Source organism: Mytilus californianus, unplaced genomic scaffold (assembly GCF_021869535.1).
Source record: "Mytilus californianus isolate M0D057914Y unplaced genomic scaffold, xbMytCali1.0.p SCAF_9, whole genome shotgun sequence".
Classification (NCBI taxonomy): Eukaryota; Metazoa; Mollusca; class Bivalvia; order Mytilida; family Mytilidae; genus Mytilus; species Mytilus californianus.
Window position 1 is genome coordinate 35,698,151 of NW_026262745.1, and position 19,657 is coordinate 35,717,807.

The window sequence follows — 19,657 nt, forward strand, 5'->3', positions numbered from 1 at the left end:
AGGGTAACACCTGGGGGGGGGGGGGGGGGTGTTCCTTTTGTTTTGTTTGTAATCTTTAGAAAACCATGGATATATCAGAAGATTTACTTTGTTTCACTCACCTGACCCTACCGGAATTAGTAGTCCCTTCTGTGACAGAATTCCACGGCTGACAGTTATGGTGACTGTTCTGTCTGCTTTGCATTTTCCATTATGTGAAGGTAATGCACAAAGTGTTTTCTTTCTCCAGCACAAGCCGAGGGAATATCGGTGAGATCGACAAATTGATAGAAAGGAACTCGAATTAAAAATTCCAACTCGGTGGCAAATAAGTTGACCTTCTGTCAGGCTTTCAGAATATTGGCTTAAATTCAATGACCTCAGATGACTCAAAATGTTTTTATGGCAATCCTTAATGTACACCCTAGTATTGTCTGTAGGAAAATGTGAAGATAGACCACATTTAGTATTAGTAAAAACTAAAAAACTGCATCTGTAACATTCATCAGTGTCGTCTGCCATTGTTGTTTACCTTCAATAGAGATCTAGAGAGTTCTTCCAGGGGAGATAATTTGCATAGTTTTATTTACTGTATTTTGACAAGTCCAACTTTTCTGAATATGATTTATTGTTTTTTTCATATATATTTAAACAGGCAAATGAACAATATCAATTAAAAAGACTGAAAATAAAAAATAAGATTATCATATTTTTACATAGAATGCACTGCAGTCAGTACCTTTTTAAATCTGATAATATCTTAGAAAGGATACTATATTATCACCTAAAATTTGACAGAAATCATTATTTAACATTAATCTACAAATGCAAACCCCAAGAAAAGCTTCTTTGAAAAAATCAATATAGCAGATTTTTCAAATATTGCATGATTCTTAGGTGGACTGGTACTTAATTATTTACTCACAGTGATTTTCTTTTCAATACATCATTTGCCCTGGCGGATCCAGGATAGGGCGTATTGGGTGTATCCCCTAAGACCCATAATGAAATTAAAAATTTAATGTTTCTCAGTATTTGTATATTTTTTTATCATAAAATCGTTCCCAAAAGATTCGTCTCCCTCTGCTGGGCAGTATCTATCACATTTTTTGGGGAATTACGCTCCTTTTCAAAAATCCTGGATCCGTTCCTGATTTGCCTGAAGTAAGGACAATGCATGTTATTTTTTTCCGTACTTAAAAGTTTAGAAATGTGTTAATTCTAAAAAACAAATCTTTCAAAACTAAAAGAAAATAAATATCAGAAAAGATATAAAGGTGTAATTCACTTATTTATTTATCAGTACTGCATACTTTATGTATTATTTAATTTATTATTCAATTTTGTTTATTTATTTAACTTACATGTACGTACACATTGCAATATTTATATAATCTGGCATGATGTATGTACTGTACGAGGACATAACACGTATCTTTACGGTTACAGTATGGCTACAAATCTTTCAAATTATAACTGACCTATATGAATAATAATCTAGATAAAGTATACAATCTATTCGAAAAAAAAAGTCAACCAGTAACACTCTTATTCCACATTTTTTTATATAGGTTTGTTTTGATCGTTTAAAGAAGGTATAAAATCAAGGCTTCCTCATCTTAAAAGTGAAGTCATTCTTTCGATAGTTTTATTTACGCCATTGATTTGAATTACCGTTATGGAATACATGTTTAACACATGGCCACTGATGAGTAACACTATTATCCTCGATTGTAACATCACTTAATGCGACTTGTATCATAATTTTACTTCTAATACGTGACATGACAGGCGCCACAAGTGGAGCGGAAATTTCCTATCCTCCATGACCATATGAGATCGAAAAAGGTAGTTGTTGGATCGTGTTACACACTTTTCAGCGTTCAAATGTTTTGTTGACTTGTTTCTCTGTTCTTTAGTCTGTAGTTTTGTCTGCCTGTCTTTTACCTATATTTCTTGTTTTAAAAAAACTGAACAGCCATATTTCTAAAAAGATCCAGTTATGGGAATATGAGAAAGGCTATGACCCCAGCTCAATAACAAGAGTCTGGTGGATAAAGTCCGATGGTAGGTATTAGAAAAGTCCTTAATTAATCATATAGCGGTATATTGATTTTTCTTGGTTATGTAATAACCTTGATTACATTTAGTTTGTCTGGTAAACACATGTTGTCTGGTTATTAAAGTGGCCTCTAATCTTTTCTCTTCCTATGTTTAGCCGCAAGATGTCGACATCAGAACACGATTTTAAATACCCTGAACACAGGGAAGTTTGAACAGTTCAGTCTTCTACGATAAAGTAATCAAATATGACGTAATCAAATATGACGCAATTGAGACAGCGAACATTTACCTCTGGCAAATTACAATGTACAAAATAGTTATTGAAAAATAACAAAAAAATTATCATAATATTATTTTGTTATTTTTCAATAATCTATTTTGTTGGGATGATATATAAATTGTTGTTTTGCTTTTATAACTATATTCATATTTTTTTAAAATTCTAATTTAATCTTATTTACATTTTGAATCATATTTCTGTTGTTTATCAACATACTTTTTATAATTTTGTTTAGTCTACAGATGTAATTTGACTAATAATTTTGGTAAACTATGATTAACAAGTTTCTATTTCTAATTATCACATAAAGACAACAGTATAATATATCAACTGGTAATTATGATTGATATTGACGAGTAATAACATCCCCTTACTTTCAAAATTGCATTGTGGTTGAGCAGTTGATAAGTCCTTTCAAGCACGTTTAAGTCTCCTAAAAGCTCAGGACAGGTCTCGTCCAACTGAATACCCCTGCCCAACTATAACTGCCGTTTTAACTGCCATAAAACATAGTTTGAGCATTGGTTTATTATTTCATGAAATTTCCAAATTATCTTTAGGTGAACGTACTAATTAGTTTCATACTTGCTAAATGAATACATTTGTAAATCGAGCCCCTTTTTATTCTTTATTGTATATGCTATGTTTTAAGAATAGTGTTTTCAAAAAGATTCAAAAATAGATAGATAAGTTTTCAATTATACACACGATGTTTGAAAAACCCATACAAAGATCGTATAATAAAAAAAGTATTAAAAAAATAACGGAACTCTAAATTCAAAAAGAGGAAGCCCCAAAAAATTGACAACATCAAACGTTAGACTTAATCAATCAACGGAACGAATAGAAAACAACTGTCATATTCCTGACTTGGTCGGGAATGGTGATTTAAACATGGTTTTAAAGCTAGCAAAACATCCCACTTGTTTGACAGTTGTTAATAGTTCTGTTACAATGACAAAATCGGGAGAGCAACCCAAACCGCCAATGGGTTAATGTGACAACAATTGAGATCCAGCAGCCTATAATTTGCATCCATACATTAAAAGGATTTTTGTTTTAAACTTTTAGAAATTTTGAGAATTAATAAGCTTTAGTTTTTTTATCAGGTATGTTTGTTAATGTCACCACATGTGTGCATGATAAAATATCCTAAACATGTCAAATACCTTCACAAGAGCATTAAACACGTTTTCTTAAAATACTGGGCATGCATAGACCGTACCTAATATTTCCTCCTACTTAATGAAATAAAAAGTCAACCATATTGAAATAAATAACAGTACATTTACTAAAAACTACATATATACCTAGTTGCAGCTATACGTCTGCAATAAAAGAGGCATCAGTAGGAACAGACGTTCAAATATCGTTAACATATACGAATATACAAACTTGAAGAGAATACCCAAAAGAATCGTAACGAAGCGGAATAACATCTCCTGATATGCATGCATTACCAAATTTGGTAATCCAAAATTTTACAAGTTAACGTATGTTTTGATCGATACAACATGTTTACCTGGAGTTTGACTTTCTAGATCGTTCCAACATATTTGCATTGATGTGGGTAGATATGTTGGATCGATATAAACATACGTAAAACTGTGTGGACTGAACACAGTAGATTTCCATAATGTCAACAGTCTTCACTTGGACTCAGTCATGTTTGATGTATCCAAATATACGTATACCGGTGTTCATGTAAATTTATTTGATGTTACAAACAACAATATATACAAATGAACGATGCTTTTTATGAAATGTACGTGTTATTAAGCATTATCAAACTGGTTTAATGCTTTCTTTTTGTGCATTGAAAAGTACTTTATTTGAACCTTCTCATTACTTTTAAAAGTAAATGCACCGATACATATCATTTCAAGCTATAGGAATTGGTTGATGCACTCGTTAAAACCTGTACCGCACTCGAAAAAACCATCACTGCTCTCGAAAAAACCCGGACATATAAAAATTCATTTATTTTTAAGATGTCCTTCTCAATGTTATACCAAAAAATTGTGTAAAATGTCTACACATAAAGGATAAATGAATTCCATGTATTCATTTCCGTTCACATTTGCATTGGTGTGTTCAAACATAATTTTATTCTATGTTTTTGAATAAAAACATTGTAAGGCTGCATTAAACTTTTTTAATACAAAATAATATAGGGTTGATAATATGTTTTTATCACACATACTAACTTACCTTGTATGATATTGTATATTAAGTTCAAACATGCATTTCATATATTACCAGAAAGGACGTCAGTTTGTTTTAATTTTTTATCATATTCACTCTAAAAAATGTGGTCACACTCGAAACTACTCGATCATATCACTCGAAAAACATGATCCCAGCCGGATGCTTTACCTTCTTTGTTACTAGTGAAAATTGCTGATCTCTTTTATCTATACTGAAATAATTTACGAACGTGGACGAATTTCAATGGTGAACACTTAAGTTGATTGTTGATTGATATGTATTGGGTCCTTCATCTGACAATTATATTTTTAATCATCTGACATTTATATGTTTTTTTCTACATAATGTGTGAATAAGATCTTGCTGCAACCTTCAAATAAATATGAACGAAATATATTGAAGTAGTACGTTCTCTTTTTAACGTTTCGTTATTAATGATAAATTTATTATGCTTAATAATTAATATATATTTTTTTGTGTGTATTAAAAACGAGAATAACACGAGGTCTGTCATGATAATCCAAGATATATTCCTTTATTTCAAAAACATATCAACCAGACCACGATCCCCGAGTAACATATATAAGACAAGCTAGACATCAGATACACAGTACACCAATGCATAATTCATTTGTGAGCATAAAAACCAAATAAGTTTACAAACATTACAAAAAACTATATAAACACAGTTTTCACTGAGAGAGTCTATACTTTTGTTTAATTAGTTACATAACTATTGTCGTTTATTTCGTAATTACTATATATATAATATATATAGCTACATACCGCCATGAGATTATATTCGGTAACACAAATTTTACCAGTAGAAATTGAAAGCTTTATGATTAAAGCTTCTAATTTGAATGTACTTGTTTTTTTCAAAAATGTCCATTGTATGTTTGCGATGAAATTTAAAGAAGCCATACGCACTAGCCCAGTAGTCAGTACGTCTGTTTTGACATGAATTATCATTGACATGGTCATAATTATAAATTTTGAATCCCCATTGTTCTTAAACTTTGTACTTTATTTGGCCCTTTTAACTTTCTTAATTCGATCGTTACTGATTAGTTTTTGTGGACAAAACGCGAGTCTGGCGTAAACTAATGTTAAGCCTAGTATCTTTGATTTAAATATATCATTTAAAGGCATATGAAAAAATAGGTTAAGAACAGGAGCCTACGCAAAGCAAATTTGTTTAAGTTTCAAGTAAAATTACCTGACTCTCTGATTCGGCAAGTCAAAAGCACGATTTATACCGACTAAACTATTCGATAAACACATTTCGTTTAAACGTCAGAAAAGGTTTTTTTTATACACTTTTACTCGTCTTGCTTTTAACTTCAACAACAAATTGATCGACTCAATTTTTTTAATTTTTTTTATGGTTTTTTATTTCAAATTTATAGACCACTTCCTCACCACCAAATGACTCCTCAGAAACCGACTTGCAAACAAACACACAAAGTAATAAGTAACATATGATCCAGATAATCGAACTAATTCATGAACTTGTAATTTTGTGAATGACGTTGGTCGCTGTCTGACATATTTGGTTTTGGTTTATTGTTTGTGCATGCCGTTGGTTTTATCGTTTGAATTGTTTTATATTTTGTCATATTGGAACTTTATATAGCTTACTATAGGTTTAAAAGAGTTTATTTTTTCCCAGCGTTGATGGTTACCATAACTTGTTATCATCAACGTCATTTCGTCTGTGGTAGATAGTTGTCCTATAGGCAATCATATCACATCCAATTTTTCACGGTACACATACAATTTATATAACAGGTTTAATATCAAAGTTCTTTTTATCAAGGGAAGGTAAATTAAATGCATTAAATATTCCAGTCATTTACTTCCGACTTTTATAATTATTTCATATACAAGTATCGCCTTTAACCGGAACAACTAATACACGCATTATGCCTGACCGTATTGGCCTTGAGATTTATGCATTTCTACAAACAAATTGAAATTCGTCAATCAATAACAGGATGTAATATTTTTTAACAGCAAACGATTGGTTAATACAGACATATGCCGATTGGTTGAACATTCGTTCAATCTTAAAAATACTACATGTGCACATCAAAGTTGATCATATCTTATTTCAACGAGCGCATCAGAGAACAGGATGGCTCAAAATTACCAGGTAAGATTTCAATGCAATATTATGTATACAGTTATGAGCCTTTTCATTAATTATTGTGCATATTTATCATGTTTACGATTATGGTTGTTCAGTAAATCATTTTACATATTTGTTCGGATATTATCAAAATTAACAACCAAATAGATTCAAAACATAAATGGATTTAAACATATGATTTAATTTTTGTTAACAAAACTGTTTTTGTGGCCTCTAATTAACAATCGAAAGCCATTCAGCTTAGGTGTTTTGGAAGGACCACAATTCGTTCGAGAGGCGCTCATCGTTTCGTTCATAGCTAGTAAAACATCTTGTAAAAATTCGTAATTCATTAGATCGCAAACGAGATTGTGGCTATGGATAGTACAATTTATCTGTGTTTATATGTGTTTATTTGTGGCGTAGCGGCCAAGCAATCCATTGTTGTGTCGGCAAAATGTTCGAAACGATTATTTATACATCATAAGTAATTGTCGCTGATATTGCATCTTGAAATTTATTAAAAATGGGATTTGATTATCTTTTAATATTTCCTTGGAGTTCGTTTTTTTTTGTATGTTATTTTACTTTGTTTTTCTTTCATAACTCTTAGGAGTGTTTTGCCTGATTTTAATGCATTTTAATCCGAAAGGTAGTAGAAACAAAGAGCTGATAAATACATTTGGTAATTGTTGTCATATGTGGTAAGGTGGCGATTAACAATGTCAACCACAAATTAAATTCAATAAAAATATTATACATATTATGTATGATTTGCATAAAGGTAGAATATATGTATCTGATATAAAGTATGTAAAGCAATGCAACATAAATCGACAAAACGGTTCGGTTAACTTTTTTATATCTTAGGCAAAAAAGGAAATTTCAGCTTTCAAATTGTGACCGTTTCATTTGAATATAGCATAAATCCTGTAGCACCTGCATCTACGGCCCATAAACAACAACTTACCTAATCACACTTATATGCATATGGTCTGAACATATGAGTACGTGAAACATTTGAAAACATTCCAAATACTCAATGTTATAGTTTTTAAACATACTCCTCCCATTTTACTTGATACGTAATAAATATAGACGTTTGACTAATGCCTTAAGTGTTACAGAAAATTGCTTATTTTATCGGTCAATGTGTTGTTTAAATTTACTTTGAATTAATTATTATTGATTATTCCTGTTGCCTGTAACGCGTGTTTATGTGGATATACTATTGTTCAAGAACAAAAATAGGCCTGAATCAGTTAGAATGACAATTGATCCAAAGTTAACTAAAATGGTTTTGAAGTTATACTTAAAAACTGAAAACTATATATTTCTATTGTATGTTTATATAATAATTTCAATATTAGGGCTTTACAATAAATGCAAACTTATAAATAATGCTAGAAGGCAGTGATCGGAAATAAAATATAATGAATGCGGGTGGTTGAGAAATGAAATAGTTTTATGAAAAGTATAATTCATTTTCAAAGAATGAGATCATATTTTTAATTCGACGACAATCTAAGTTTGACAGTCAAATGGTGTGGTAATAAAGTGTTGAGTTGACACGATCGAGTCTTGCTAATCATAAAAATAAATAAGAACAAAATATGTCTGACTCAACTATGCATATGACTTCAAATAATAGTATTCACATATATATTTTACGTTAGTTTATTATTTACAGCTATGTCTGATAGTTTTGATTGTGGTATTCCTATCTCAAAGTGCTTGCTTTGCACTGTTCGTACCGGGACCAGACACGCCAGAACAATTTTTTTTTATTGAAGGCCTTGGAGATGGAGGTAATTGAATGTTGATTTGATACATGATTATGAACATTGAATATTACACATTCATGTGAGTAATGATAAATATGATTATCAATAGTATGATGTTTTATCCTCGTCTTGTATGAAGATTATATGAGTCCGTTTAAAGACTGCTTACACAATTTGTTGTGAGAAATAAGGCAACTTTCATGCCTTTCACGCATAAAATATATTTTTGTTTTTAATGTTAACACATTTTATTATATAATACCTGATGTAAAAAAACTGTAAGCAGCATAGGGACGCATGATAAATACAAATGGATACTATTTTATGTTTTGATATTTTAAAATATTTTGAAATTACAATATTTTTTAAAAATGTTTCTAAACGTTTTCTTTCTCACCTACAGTACTTGCAACCTTAAGCGTTACTGTTTTAGCGATCAATCAGCGGTCATCGATCAGTCACCGATCAGTCAAGTTCGCGTCAAACTCACGTCACCAATCCGTCAGACTTATAGTAAAAGTTTTTGACTGATCGGACGGATCGGACGGATAGGACCGATCGACCTTACTGACGGATTGAACTCTAATACGTCACATGATAAACTAATACAAATTACGAAATCTTAGTTTCGTTTCATTTAATTAAAATGGCGACAAGGAAAATACAAAACATTCTTCTTCTTCTTCTTCTTCCATATACTGCCCACATTCAACTTTCTGAATATACTGGCAAATTGGTTCTGCATGGTTAAAACAGGATAAAAACAAATGTTCAACTTATTTTGTAAGGTTGGTCATTTGAGATTTGAATGTCTCAAATGACTGTGCTGTGGCGATCTCCGGGGGAAGCTTGTTCCAGTCTTTGGTGGTGTTCACAAAGAAGGACCATTTCCTGCAGTATTTGGTTGCTGTTTGTACCATGTATCCATGCTGTTGTGTATGTCTGGATACTCTGGTTGGTCTCTGGAGGTACATGTCTTTGTTGATGGCTACTTTGTCGTTGACGATCTTGTACATCATTGCGAGCCTGGCCTCTCTGCGTCGTTCTTGGAGACTTTTCCAACCCAATTCATTAATCATGTCCGTGACACTTGATCTGTTTCTGTGGCGCTTGGTGACGTATCGCGCAGCCCTCCTTTGAACTTTTTCAATTTGGTCAATATGTTTCTGATGATATGGGTCCCATACTGTTGTGGCATATTCTAGTTGGGGCCTTACTAGGGTTTTGTAAGCTTGCTCTTTGATGCTTTTAGAGCCGATGTGTAGATTTCTGTGGAGGAAACCAAGGCTTCTGCTGGCTTTGCTGGTAATGTTGTTGATGTGTTCTCCCCAGTCTAGTTCGCTTGTGATGGTGCAGCCCAGATACTTAATTGATGTTTCATGTTTAAGTACATGATCATGTAATACATAGTCCCATTTGATTGGCTTTTTCTTTCTGGAGACAGTCAGTACGCTACACTTTTCTGGGTGAAACTCCATCTTCCACTTTTCCTCCCATAGTGCCAGTTTATCAAGGTCTGACTGTAGGTGTCGGCAATCAGTATCTGAGGCGATGGTTAAGTAGACTACTGTGTCATCAGCAAAGAGACGAACTGTTGATTTTAGGTCATTCGCTAGGTCATTTATGTAAAACAAAAATAGACTAGGGCCTAGGACTGAACCTTGTGGAACTCCAGATTCTACCTTTGCTCTGTCTGACTGTTCACCCTCAACTACTACTACTTGGGTTCTATTTGTCAGGAACGCTTCTATCCAGCTGTTGGTCTTTCCCCTGATTCCATAGTGATTGAGTTTATGTAGGAGCAGGCTATGGGATACCTTATCAAATGCTTTTGAGAAGTCTAGTATCAGTAGGTCAGACTGTTTTCCCAATTCAAGGTACTTCGTTAAGTCATCAATGCATTCTAAGAGTTGCGTCTCGCAGGATCGTTTACTTCGAAATCCATGTTGTAGTGGATAAAGGATGTTGTTTGCCTCTGCGTGTTTCATAATATGGCTGGTAACAATATGTTCGATGATCTTGCAGCAAATACATGTAAGAGATATTGGTCTGTAATTTGCTGGGATGTACTTTTGACCCTTTTTGTATGCTGGTGTGACTGTAGCTGTCCGCCAGTCATCTGGAACTTTGCCGGTCTCCATTGAAACATTAAATATGATGGTAAGTATGGGAGCGATTTCGCTGGCAAGTTCTTTGAGTATCATTGGTCTGATGTTATCCGGTCCAGCGGCTTTGTGTGGGTTAAGGTTTCTCAATTGTTTTTCTACTCCGTTGATTGTGATAAGGATGTCTCTACAGTCAGGGTAATTTTCTGGTGAGTCGGACATATGATTTTGATTGTAGAATTCACTGTTGCTGATGTTGTTTGCTGTGGAAAATACAGATTGAAATTGTTCATTTAATATGTTTGCTTTGTTGATTGGAGCTGTTTCTAAGCTACCATTTTTTCTTAGAGGTGCCCCTCCACTTTTATCACTTTTTCTGTGCTTGATGTATGTCCAAAATCTTTTAGAAGGGGCATGTGTTTCATCAGGATTCTCTGGGGTGATGATACTTTCAATATACTTCCAATATGCTTGTCTTAGGCTTTTCTGTGCTGTCTTTTTCAGTTCTTTAAATCTTGCACAATCGTCAGGATGGTTTGATTTCTTTTTCTTTTTATATGCTCGGTCTTTTCGCCTTATGAGTGATTTTATTTCCCGTGTAATCCATGGGTTCTTATCTTTGGTCTTACAGGTTTTTGCTGGTATATATTTGTTTGTACTTGTTTCAAGACCGTCTTTAAACATTTTCCATAGCATATTTATGTCTGGTCTATCCGTATTGCTTTCTTGTTGAATAGCGTTGTGTAGATGTTTCATATCTTCCTTCATGCTGTCCCATTTCGCCCTCTTGTAGAGAGGGATTTTTCGTTGTTTCTGTTTGTTTGTTACTGGGTTGATGTTCATTTCAGCATATACAATGTCATGGTCTGATATTCCTGGTATGATATCTATTCTCATTATTTTGCTAGGACGGTTAGTGATCAAGAGGTCCAGAGTGTTCTTGTTTCTTGTAGGCTCTTGCACTAGCTGTGTTAGTCCGTTGTCGTCAAGGATTTCTGCAAAATGGTAATGTTGTTCTGTGTGCTGTGTTCCCTGGTATAGACATTTGTTTGCCCAGTTCCATCCTGGCAAATTGAAGTCCCCTCCGATCAATTGGCATACATTTATTGCGTTGGTTCTTCTGACTGATGTTTCAAATGCTTGAAGACTTTCAACATCCGATGTTTTTGGGTTATAGTAGGCGCATATGTATAGATCTTTTGTGCCTTTCTGCTGTATCCGTGCCCAAATTATCTCACAATCTGTGTCCAGTTCTGGTACCTCAGAGCTTAAATATTTGTTGTTTATGGCTATTAGGACGCCTCCTCCGGTTTTATTTCCTTTCCTGTCTTTGCGATATATATTATATTCTTGTGGAAATATTTGGCTGTTCGTAATTGATTGATCTAGCCATGTTTCTGTTGCTATTATAACATCAGGTTTGGTACTATCTATGATGTTTTCAACTTGGTGTTGTTTGTTTCTAATAGACTGACAGTTGACATTCAAAATTCGCAATGGTGTAAAGGGCTTATGTTTTTCCTTTACATTATTTCGTTTTGGTGTTGACGAATGTAGTGGCTTTCTGTTCTGTGTTTCAGTACTGTTGTTAAGAGTATTTTCCAGTGGGCTGAAGCTGTTTTCTGTTTGGATGGATGTTGAGCCGTAACACAATGAGTTGTAGTTTGGGCTGTCGCAAACAATGCAGTCCCATCTTAAAGCAGTGTTTTCGTCTGCTGTGAGGTAACTATATGTGCCACTATGAATGTCCTGACAATTGATGTGAAACCACTGGTCGCATGTGTCACATCTGACAGCTCTGTGGTCCCAGGTGACAGGTTGGTCACATGTGCCGCAGGGGTATATTGTGCTGTTGTTGTGTTGTGTTGGTCCTGGATTTGGGTTGACATCATTTGCATTTGCTAATAGTATTAATATTAAGTATGATGATATTGAGTTGCATCTGTATGGTCTTGATTTTGGTGATTTGCGCTGTTTTATCACAGTTAGCAAGCTGTTTGCTGTTATATACTGTTTGATCTGGGTTTCATCATCACTGAGTATTTGTAGTTGGTCTACTTCTGCTTTTTCTACAGCTATGTACTTTACAATTGTGATTATGATGATGATTAAGCTGGTGCTGAAATGCATTTTATTTATACAGTATAGTGATGTTAATTTGTTCTTGGTGTAATCTGTTAGTTACTTATTCTTGAGTTCTTGAATTGTATGAGGATGTGGATACTTCTGATCGTTGAGTGCATGTAGTAAAGACTGATAAGATAAACTCACCTAAACCCTTTACTACAGCTTCTGTCTTCAGTATTCTTTTCCTCAGTTTCTTTGCTACTAGAATAGTGACAACAGCTCTTCTTCTGAGACTTGGAGTTGTATTTCTTCAGCCTCTGTTGCAATATGGAAGCACTCTCTGTATGTATCAAGGAGTAGTTGTTTTGTGATGACTAAGCTAAGTAGGGGTCCTGGATGTACACCGTCTGCTTTGTTGAGTGAGATGTTCACAGATTTTCTATAACCTCCTCTTTTTACTTTCCTTGCTCGAAAGAAGTATTTGCTGGTTTTGACTGTGTTCTTTCTTAGGCCTTGGTTAAGTTCAGATATTTTGGTGTTCAAATTTTGAATCTGTCTGGTGACAAGGAAATCTTCTACTTTGAAGATTGCTGGGTTGGTATGTCCTTTGTGTTTGTTGTAGTTAACAATTGAAAGAATGGGACAGTCTACAAATTTTATTTCAGCGTTAGGATATTTTTCCACGATTGTAATTGCTCTTTTATATTCAGTAAGTATACTGTTAACTGTTTTATGCTCTTGATTGTGTCTTAGCTTGATGAATTTTCCCTGTTTAATGGTAAAGTCACAGGTTCCTGACCAAAAATACAGTATGATATGATAATGTCTCTTTATTGCCTTTTCTAGTCTGTTTTCAATCAGATCCACAAGATCTGCAGTTTTGGCGCCTGGGATGCACCACAATTCTGTTGGGAATTCTTTATCCCGACAAGAGTTTCGTATTGTGAAGCCCTTGCTGTCTGACACGAGTATGGGTGTCTTGTATCGAAAACCACTTGGGATTTGGGGTTGTTCGGCTATAAATTTCCTCAGTTTATGGCTCATTTGTTATTTAGAGCGTAGTAAATGTTTATTTATATGTGTCTGTTGAACAGGAAACAGCTGTTGTCAATGTAAACAATCCTTCCTTCCAGGTAGATCAGTTAGGTAAAGTGTGTATTTTTACATTTTAGCTGACTCTGAGTTAAAGAATAATTATGGATGTGTAAATGAGTATTTTGTATGTTGTAAGGACAAAAACTACAGGTTTTTAACAAAGGATATCGTCTTCTCTGTAAATTTTCTGGAGCTGTCAAATTTTCGCGGCCATATTCTTGCACATGCGTATTAAGTACAAATGATCAACATCTTTTTTATCAATTATTAAGCACAGTTTTAAGAATTTAAAAATAAAAGAAATATGCATATAAAACTAAATTTAAATATTATTATTAAAGAATGGCCATTTTCGTTTTAATTTAGGTTATATTTTTTCAAACCCAGACATTTCTAAAACGGTGTTGATCGCGATTTTCAGTGATTTTTTTATTTTCCGAAAATGCTCTTGAAAATAAAATGAAATGATCATTTATTGCAAATTTCGATGTATTATTTTTAAATATTTTTAAGTATTTTATCCTTATAATCTTAAAATTCTTTAAACAAACTTATCTCGAGGCCATTAGAATAACAAATCACAAATAAAAATAAAAATGCTGCAAATTCTCTTAAAAATAAAAAAATATTGGTAATTTTAAACAACGAGAACAACATTATAGTATATTTTTTCTGATAGTCTTTTAACTTAATAAAAAATAATCAATCCTAAGCTATAAAAAAGTACAAAAATCCAATGAGGGTCAATAATTTCCATTCAAATAGAGGTATTATTGCATTCTATTTCAACAAAAACAAAAGTTTATGCATATCTATCCTTCTTTATTCACATTTTATTAAAAATTACTTATCTAAAGGCATTTATAATGACTGATAGCAATTGCATTGCACTATTTCTGATATAAAAGAAGAAATATTTGTATTTTTATGCAATGGGAATATTAAATTTAGTATCTGATCCCTTCAATTCAACATATTTTATGAAATGCAACCAATCCTGATGTACAAAAAGTACTGAAATCAAATGGTGATTCATTATTTCTATCAAAATGAAGATATTATTGCATTCATTTTCAACACCAACAAAATTTTAGACCTTATTCTACTTACAATATTAAAATTCATATAAAGAAAATAATCTTGAAGCCTTTGAAATAACTAGTTACAAATAACATTGCATTATTTTTTAACAAAACAAGAGAAATTGTAATTTTAAACAATGCGAACAACATTTAAGGATGTTTTCTATGATCTTCTTTTACTTTTATGAAAAACAACCAATACTAAACTATGAAAAGTACAAACATCTAATGACAGTCAATAATTTCCATTCAAATAAAGAAATTATTGCATTCTTGTTCAGCAAAAACAAAAGTTTATGCATATTTATCCTTCATTTATTCACATTTCATTAAAAAAGACTTATATAAAGGCATTTATAATGACTGATAGCAATTGACGTTGCATTATTTCTGATATAAAAGATGAAATATTTGTATTTTTAAGCAATGCAAACATTACATTTAGAATCTTTTCCCTTAAATTCAACATATTTTATGAAATACAACAAATCCTGAACCATGAAAAGTACAAAAAGCCATAGGCGTTCAATAATTTCCATTAAAAAAGAGAAATTATTGAATTCTTATTTAAAAAAACAAAAGTTTATGTATATTTATCCTTAAATTATTCATATCTTATATAAAAGTACTTATCTGAATGCATTACTTTTGACTGATTGCAATTGACGTTGAATTATTTCTGATATAAAAGAAGAAATATTTGCATTTTTAAGCAACGCTAACACAAATTTAGTATCTTTTCCCTGAAATTCAGCATATTTTATGAAAAAAAAATAATCCTGATGTACAAAAAGAACCAAAATCAAATGACGATTCATAATTTCTATCAAAATAAAGAAATTATTGCATTCTTATCTAACAAAAACAAAAGTTTATGCATATTTATCCTTCAATGATTCACATTTTATACCAAATTACTTATCTAAAGGCATTAATAATGACTGATTGCAATTGAAGTTGCATTATTTCTGATATAAAAGAAGAAATATTTGCATATTTATTCAATGCGAACAAAAATTTAGTATCTTTTCCCTGAAATTCAGCATATTTTATGAAAAACAACCAATCATGATGTACAAAATCTACCGAAATCAAATGACGGTTCATAATTTCTATCAATATAAAGACATTTTTGCATTCATATTCAACACAAAACAAAAGTTTAAGTTTTATTCTCCTTACATTATCAAAATTCTTACAAAAAAAATCTTATTGGAGGACTTTGAAATAACAAGTTACAAATAACATTGCATTATTTTTTATCAAAAGAAGAAAAATTGGTAATTTTAATCAATGCGAACAACATTTTAGTATATTTTCTCAGATATTATTTTGATTTTATAAACAACCAATCCTTAACCATAAAAAGTACAAAAAGCCATAGGTAGTCAATAATTTAAATTGAAATAGAGGAATTTTGATATTTTATCAAACAAAAACAAAAGTTTATGTATATTTATCAGTAAATTATTCATATCTTATACAAAAGACTTTATCTGAATGCATTAATTATGACTGATTGCAATTGACGTTGAATTATTTCTGATACAAAAGAAGACATATTTCCATTTTCAAGCAACACGAACAAAAATTTAGTATCTTTTCCCTGAAATTCAGAATATTTTATGAAAAACAACCAATCCTGATGTACAAAAAGAACCAAAATCAAATGATGGTTCATAATTTATATCAAAATTAAGAAATTATTGCTTTCTTATCTAACAAAAACAAAAGTTTATGCATATTTATCCTTCAATTATTCATATCTTATAGAAAAGTACTTATCTGAATGCATTACTTATGACTGATTGCAATTGACGTTGAATTATTTCTGATATAAAAGAAGAAATATTTGCATATTTAAGCAATGCGAACAAAAATTAGTATCTTTTCCCTGAAATTCAGAATATTTTATGAAAAACAACCAATCCTGATGTACAAAAAGAACCACAATGAAATGACGGTTCATAATTTCTATCAAAATAAAGAAATTATTGCATTCTTATCTAACAAAAACAAAAGTTTATGCATATTTATCCTTCAATGATTCACATTTTATACAAAATTACTTATGTAAAGGCATATATAATGACTGATTGCAATTGACGTTGCATTTTTTCTGATATAAAAGAAGAAATATTTGCATTTTTAAGCAAAGCGAACAAAAATTTAGTATATTTTCCTTGAAATTCAGCATATTTTATGAAAAACAACCAATCATGATGTACAAAAAGTACCTAAATCAAATGACGGTTCATAATTTCTGTCAAAATAAAGAAATTATTCCATTCGCATTCAACACAAAACAAAAGTTTAAGTATTATTCTCCTTACATTATCAAAATTATCACAAAAAAACAAAATCTTATTGGAGGACTTTGAAATAACTAGTTACAAATAACATTGCATATTTTTTTATCAAAAGAAGAAAAGAAAAATTGGTAATTTTAATCAATGCAAATAACATTTAAGTATATTTTCTCAGATATTATTTTGATTTTATAAAAAACAACCAATCCTGAACCATAAAAAGTACAAAAAGCCATAGGAGGTCAATAATTTCCATTAAAAAAGAGAAATAATTGAATTCTTATTTAACAAAAACAAAAGTTTATGTATATTTATCCTTAAATTATTCATATCTTATACAAAAGTAATTATCTGAATGCATTAACTATGACTGATTGCAATTGACGTTCATTATTTCTGATATAAAAGTAGAAATATTTGCATATTAAAGCAACGCGAACAAAAATTTAGTATATTTTCCCTGAAATTCAGAATATTTTATGAAAAACAACCAATCCTGATGTACAAAATGTACCAAAATCAAATGACGGTTCATAATTTCTATCATAATAAAGAAATTATTTAATTTGTATTCAACACAAAACCAAAGTTTAAGTAAAATTCTCCTTACATTATCAAAATTCTTACAAAAAAATCTTATTGGAGAACTTTGAAATAACTAGTTACAAATAACATTGCATTATTTTTTATCAAAAGAAGAAAAATTGGTAATTTTAAACAATGCAAACAACATTTTAGTATATTTTCTCAGATATTATTTTGATTTTATAAAAAACAACCAATCCTGAACCATAAAAAGTACAAAAAACAATAGGCGTTCCAATAATTTCCATTAAAAAATAGAAATTATTGAACTCTTATTTAATAAATCAAAAGTCTATGTATATTTATCCTTAAATTATTCATATCTTATACAAAATTAATTATCTGAATGCATTAATTATGACTGATTGCTATTGACGTGCATTATTTCTGATATAAAAGAAGAAATATTTGCATTTTTAAGCAACTCGAACAAAAATTTAGTATCTTGCAATTCAGCATATTTTATGAAAAACGACCAATTCTGATGTACAAAAAGTACAAAATAATGAAATGATTGCATCTTTAATCAACACAAATTAAAGTTTAAGTATTTTAATACTTATTTTCTTGAAATTCTATGAAAGAAACTTTTCTTAAGGCCTTTTAAATGACTAATCACAAACAGCATTGCATTATATGTTATAAGAAGAAGAAATAATGGTAATCTAGAACAGGGACTTTCTATACTAAAGTTAGTATAGAAAGTCCCTGTCTAGAACAAAAATTAAAACAACACTCTAATTAATTAATCCAAACAAAGCTGTATGTCTTTACTGTTCTACTATTTTTATTTTCATCATCTTACGACAACAAATAGAGTACTTATTTTTAATGATAACAATATATCGCTTTTTAGTGGTACATAATTAACGAGTAAAGGTGTCTTCGTAGAGGTCCGCGTTTATCGATTGTAAATACAGTGGAGTTCGTTTTACATAAGAATTTTAATTATATACGTATCCGTCCGATCCGTGCATACAATTAATTAACTGATCGATCGCTGACCGTTGTCACGGTAACTCTCACATAGCCTATTTGACGTATCTGACGGATTCTATGGGTCATCGATCACCGATCAGTCATCGATCAGTCAAACATCCGTCACCGATCATTCACCGATCAGTCAAGTTCACGTCAAACAGTAACGCCTAAGGTTGCAAGTACTGTATGTAATAACAAATTGCAATAAATAAATATATATATATGATAATACATTCTTAATGACTAGAAGAATATAATGTTTTTTACTATATCAGTTGTATGCGTTTTTTTTTTCTGTATACGCATTAATCGTATTACTATCTAGATAATGATAAGAATCTAACCTAATATCCTTTTTAAAGCAAATACAGTTCTAAACAACAGCGATTAATCGTATTATACAGCTTTTCCGTTTCCTTCATTTTCCAAGTTTGCACCAGAAGTTAGTACCAAATTGAACAATCGTACTTCAGCTGTTGTTTCGAAATTTACCCTTTATAGGATTCTAAACAAAAACTATTTACCATAAGATATATTCCGCTATTTGCCAGATGTTGTTTGTATTAAAACCTTTGTGTTATACATGTATCAATCTTGTCACGTGCTGACGAACGAAAAGTTTTATGTTTAAATATATCTCATTTAGAAGTCTGTGTTTGAAATACATAGTGATAAATAAACATGAATATTGTGCAGTGATCACACCGATATGTTTATGTCGGAATTTATACGGTTACTTTTTTGACATCGTGGAGTAATTAATGCATGGAGTTGTAAATCAATGTTTGTTTACACAGTTTTAGCTGCTACATCCCAATTAATGTCAAGTTTACCAATTGTGTCTGTTTAGGTTGTTTATCCAATTTTGTCAATGTGACGGAACTATAAACAACTGTACTGTAAGTGAGAGGTTTAGCTAGCTATCAATCCAGGTGAAACCCTCAATTGTTTCTTAGGAAAAAGCTTGTACCAAGTTAGGAATATGAC

At 31.4% G+C, this 19,657-nt stretch overlaps 1 protein-coding gene across 2 annotated transcripts in view; it reads left to right on the plus strand.

The window, feature by feature from the left end:
• Window positions 1–6,548: 6,548 nt before the first annotated feature.
• Window positions 6,549–19,657, plus strand: part of LOC127715671 (uncharacterized) — a 203,723-nt gene continuing 190,614 nt past the window's right edge. For both annotated transcript variants that reach the window (XM_052221835.1, XM_052221834.1), the window contains exons 1-2: window positions 6,549–6,686; window positions 8,353–8,470. In XM_052221835.1, coding sequence (XP_052077795.1) covers window positions 6,669–6,686; window positions 8,353–8,470 — 136 coding nt within the window. In that variant the 5' untranslated portion in view covers window positions 6,549–6,668. The remainder of the gene's footprint in view (window positions 6,687–8,352; window positions 8,471–19,657) is intronic.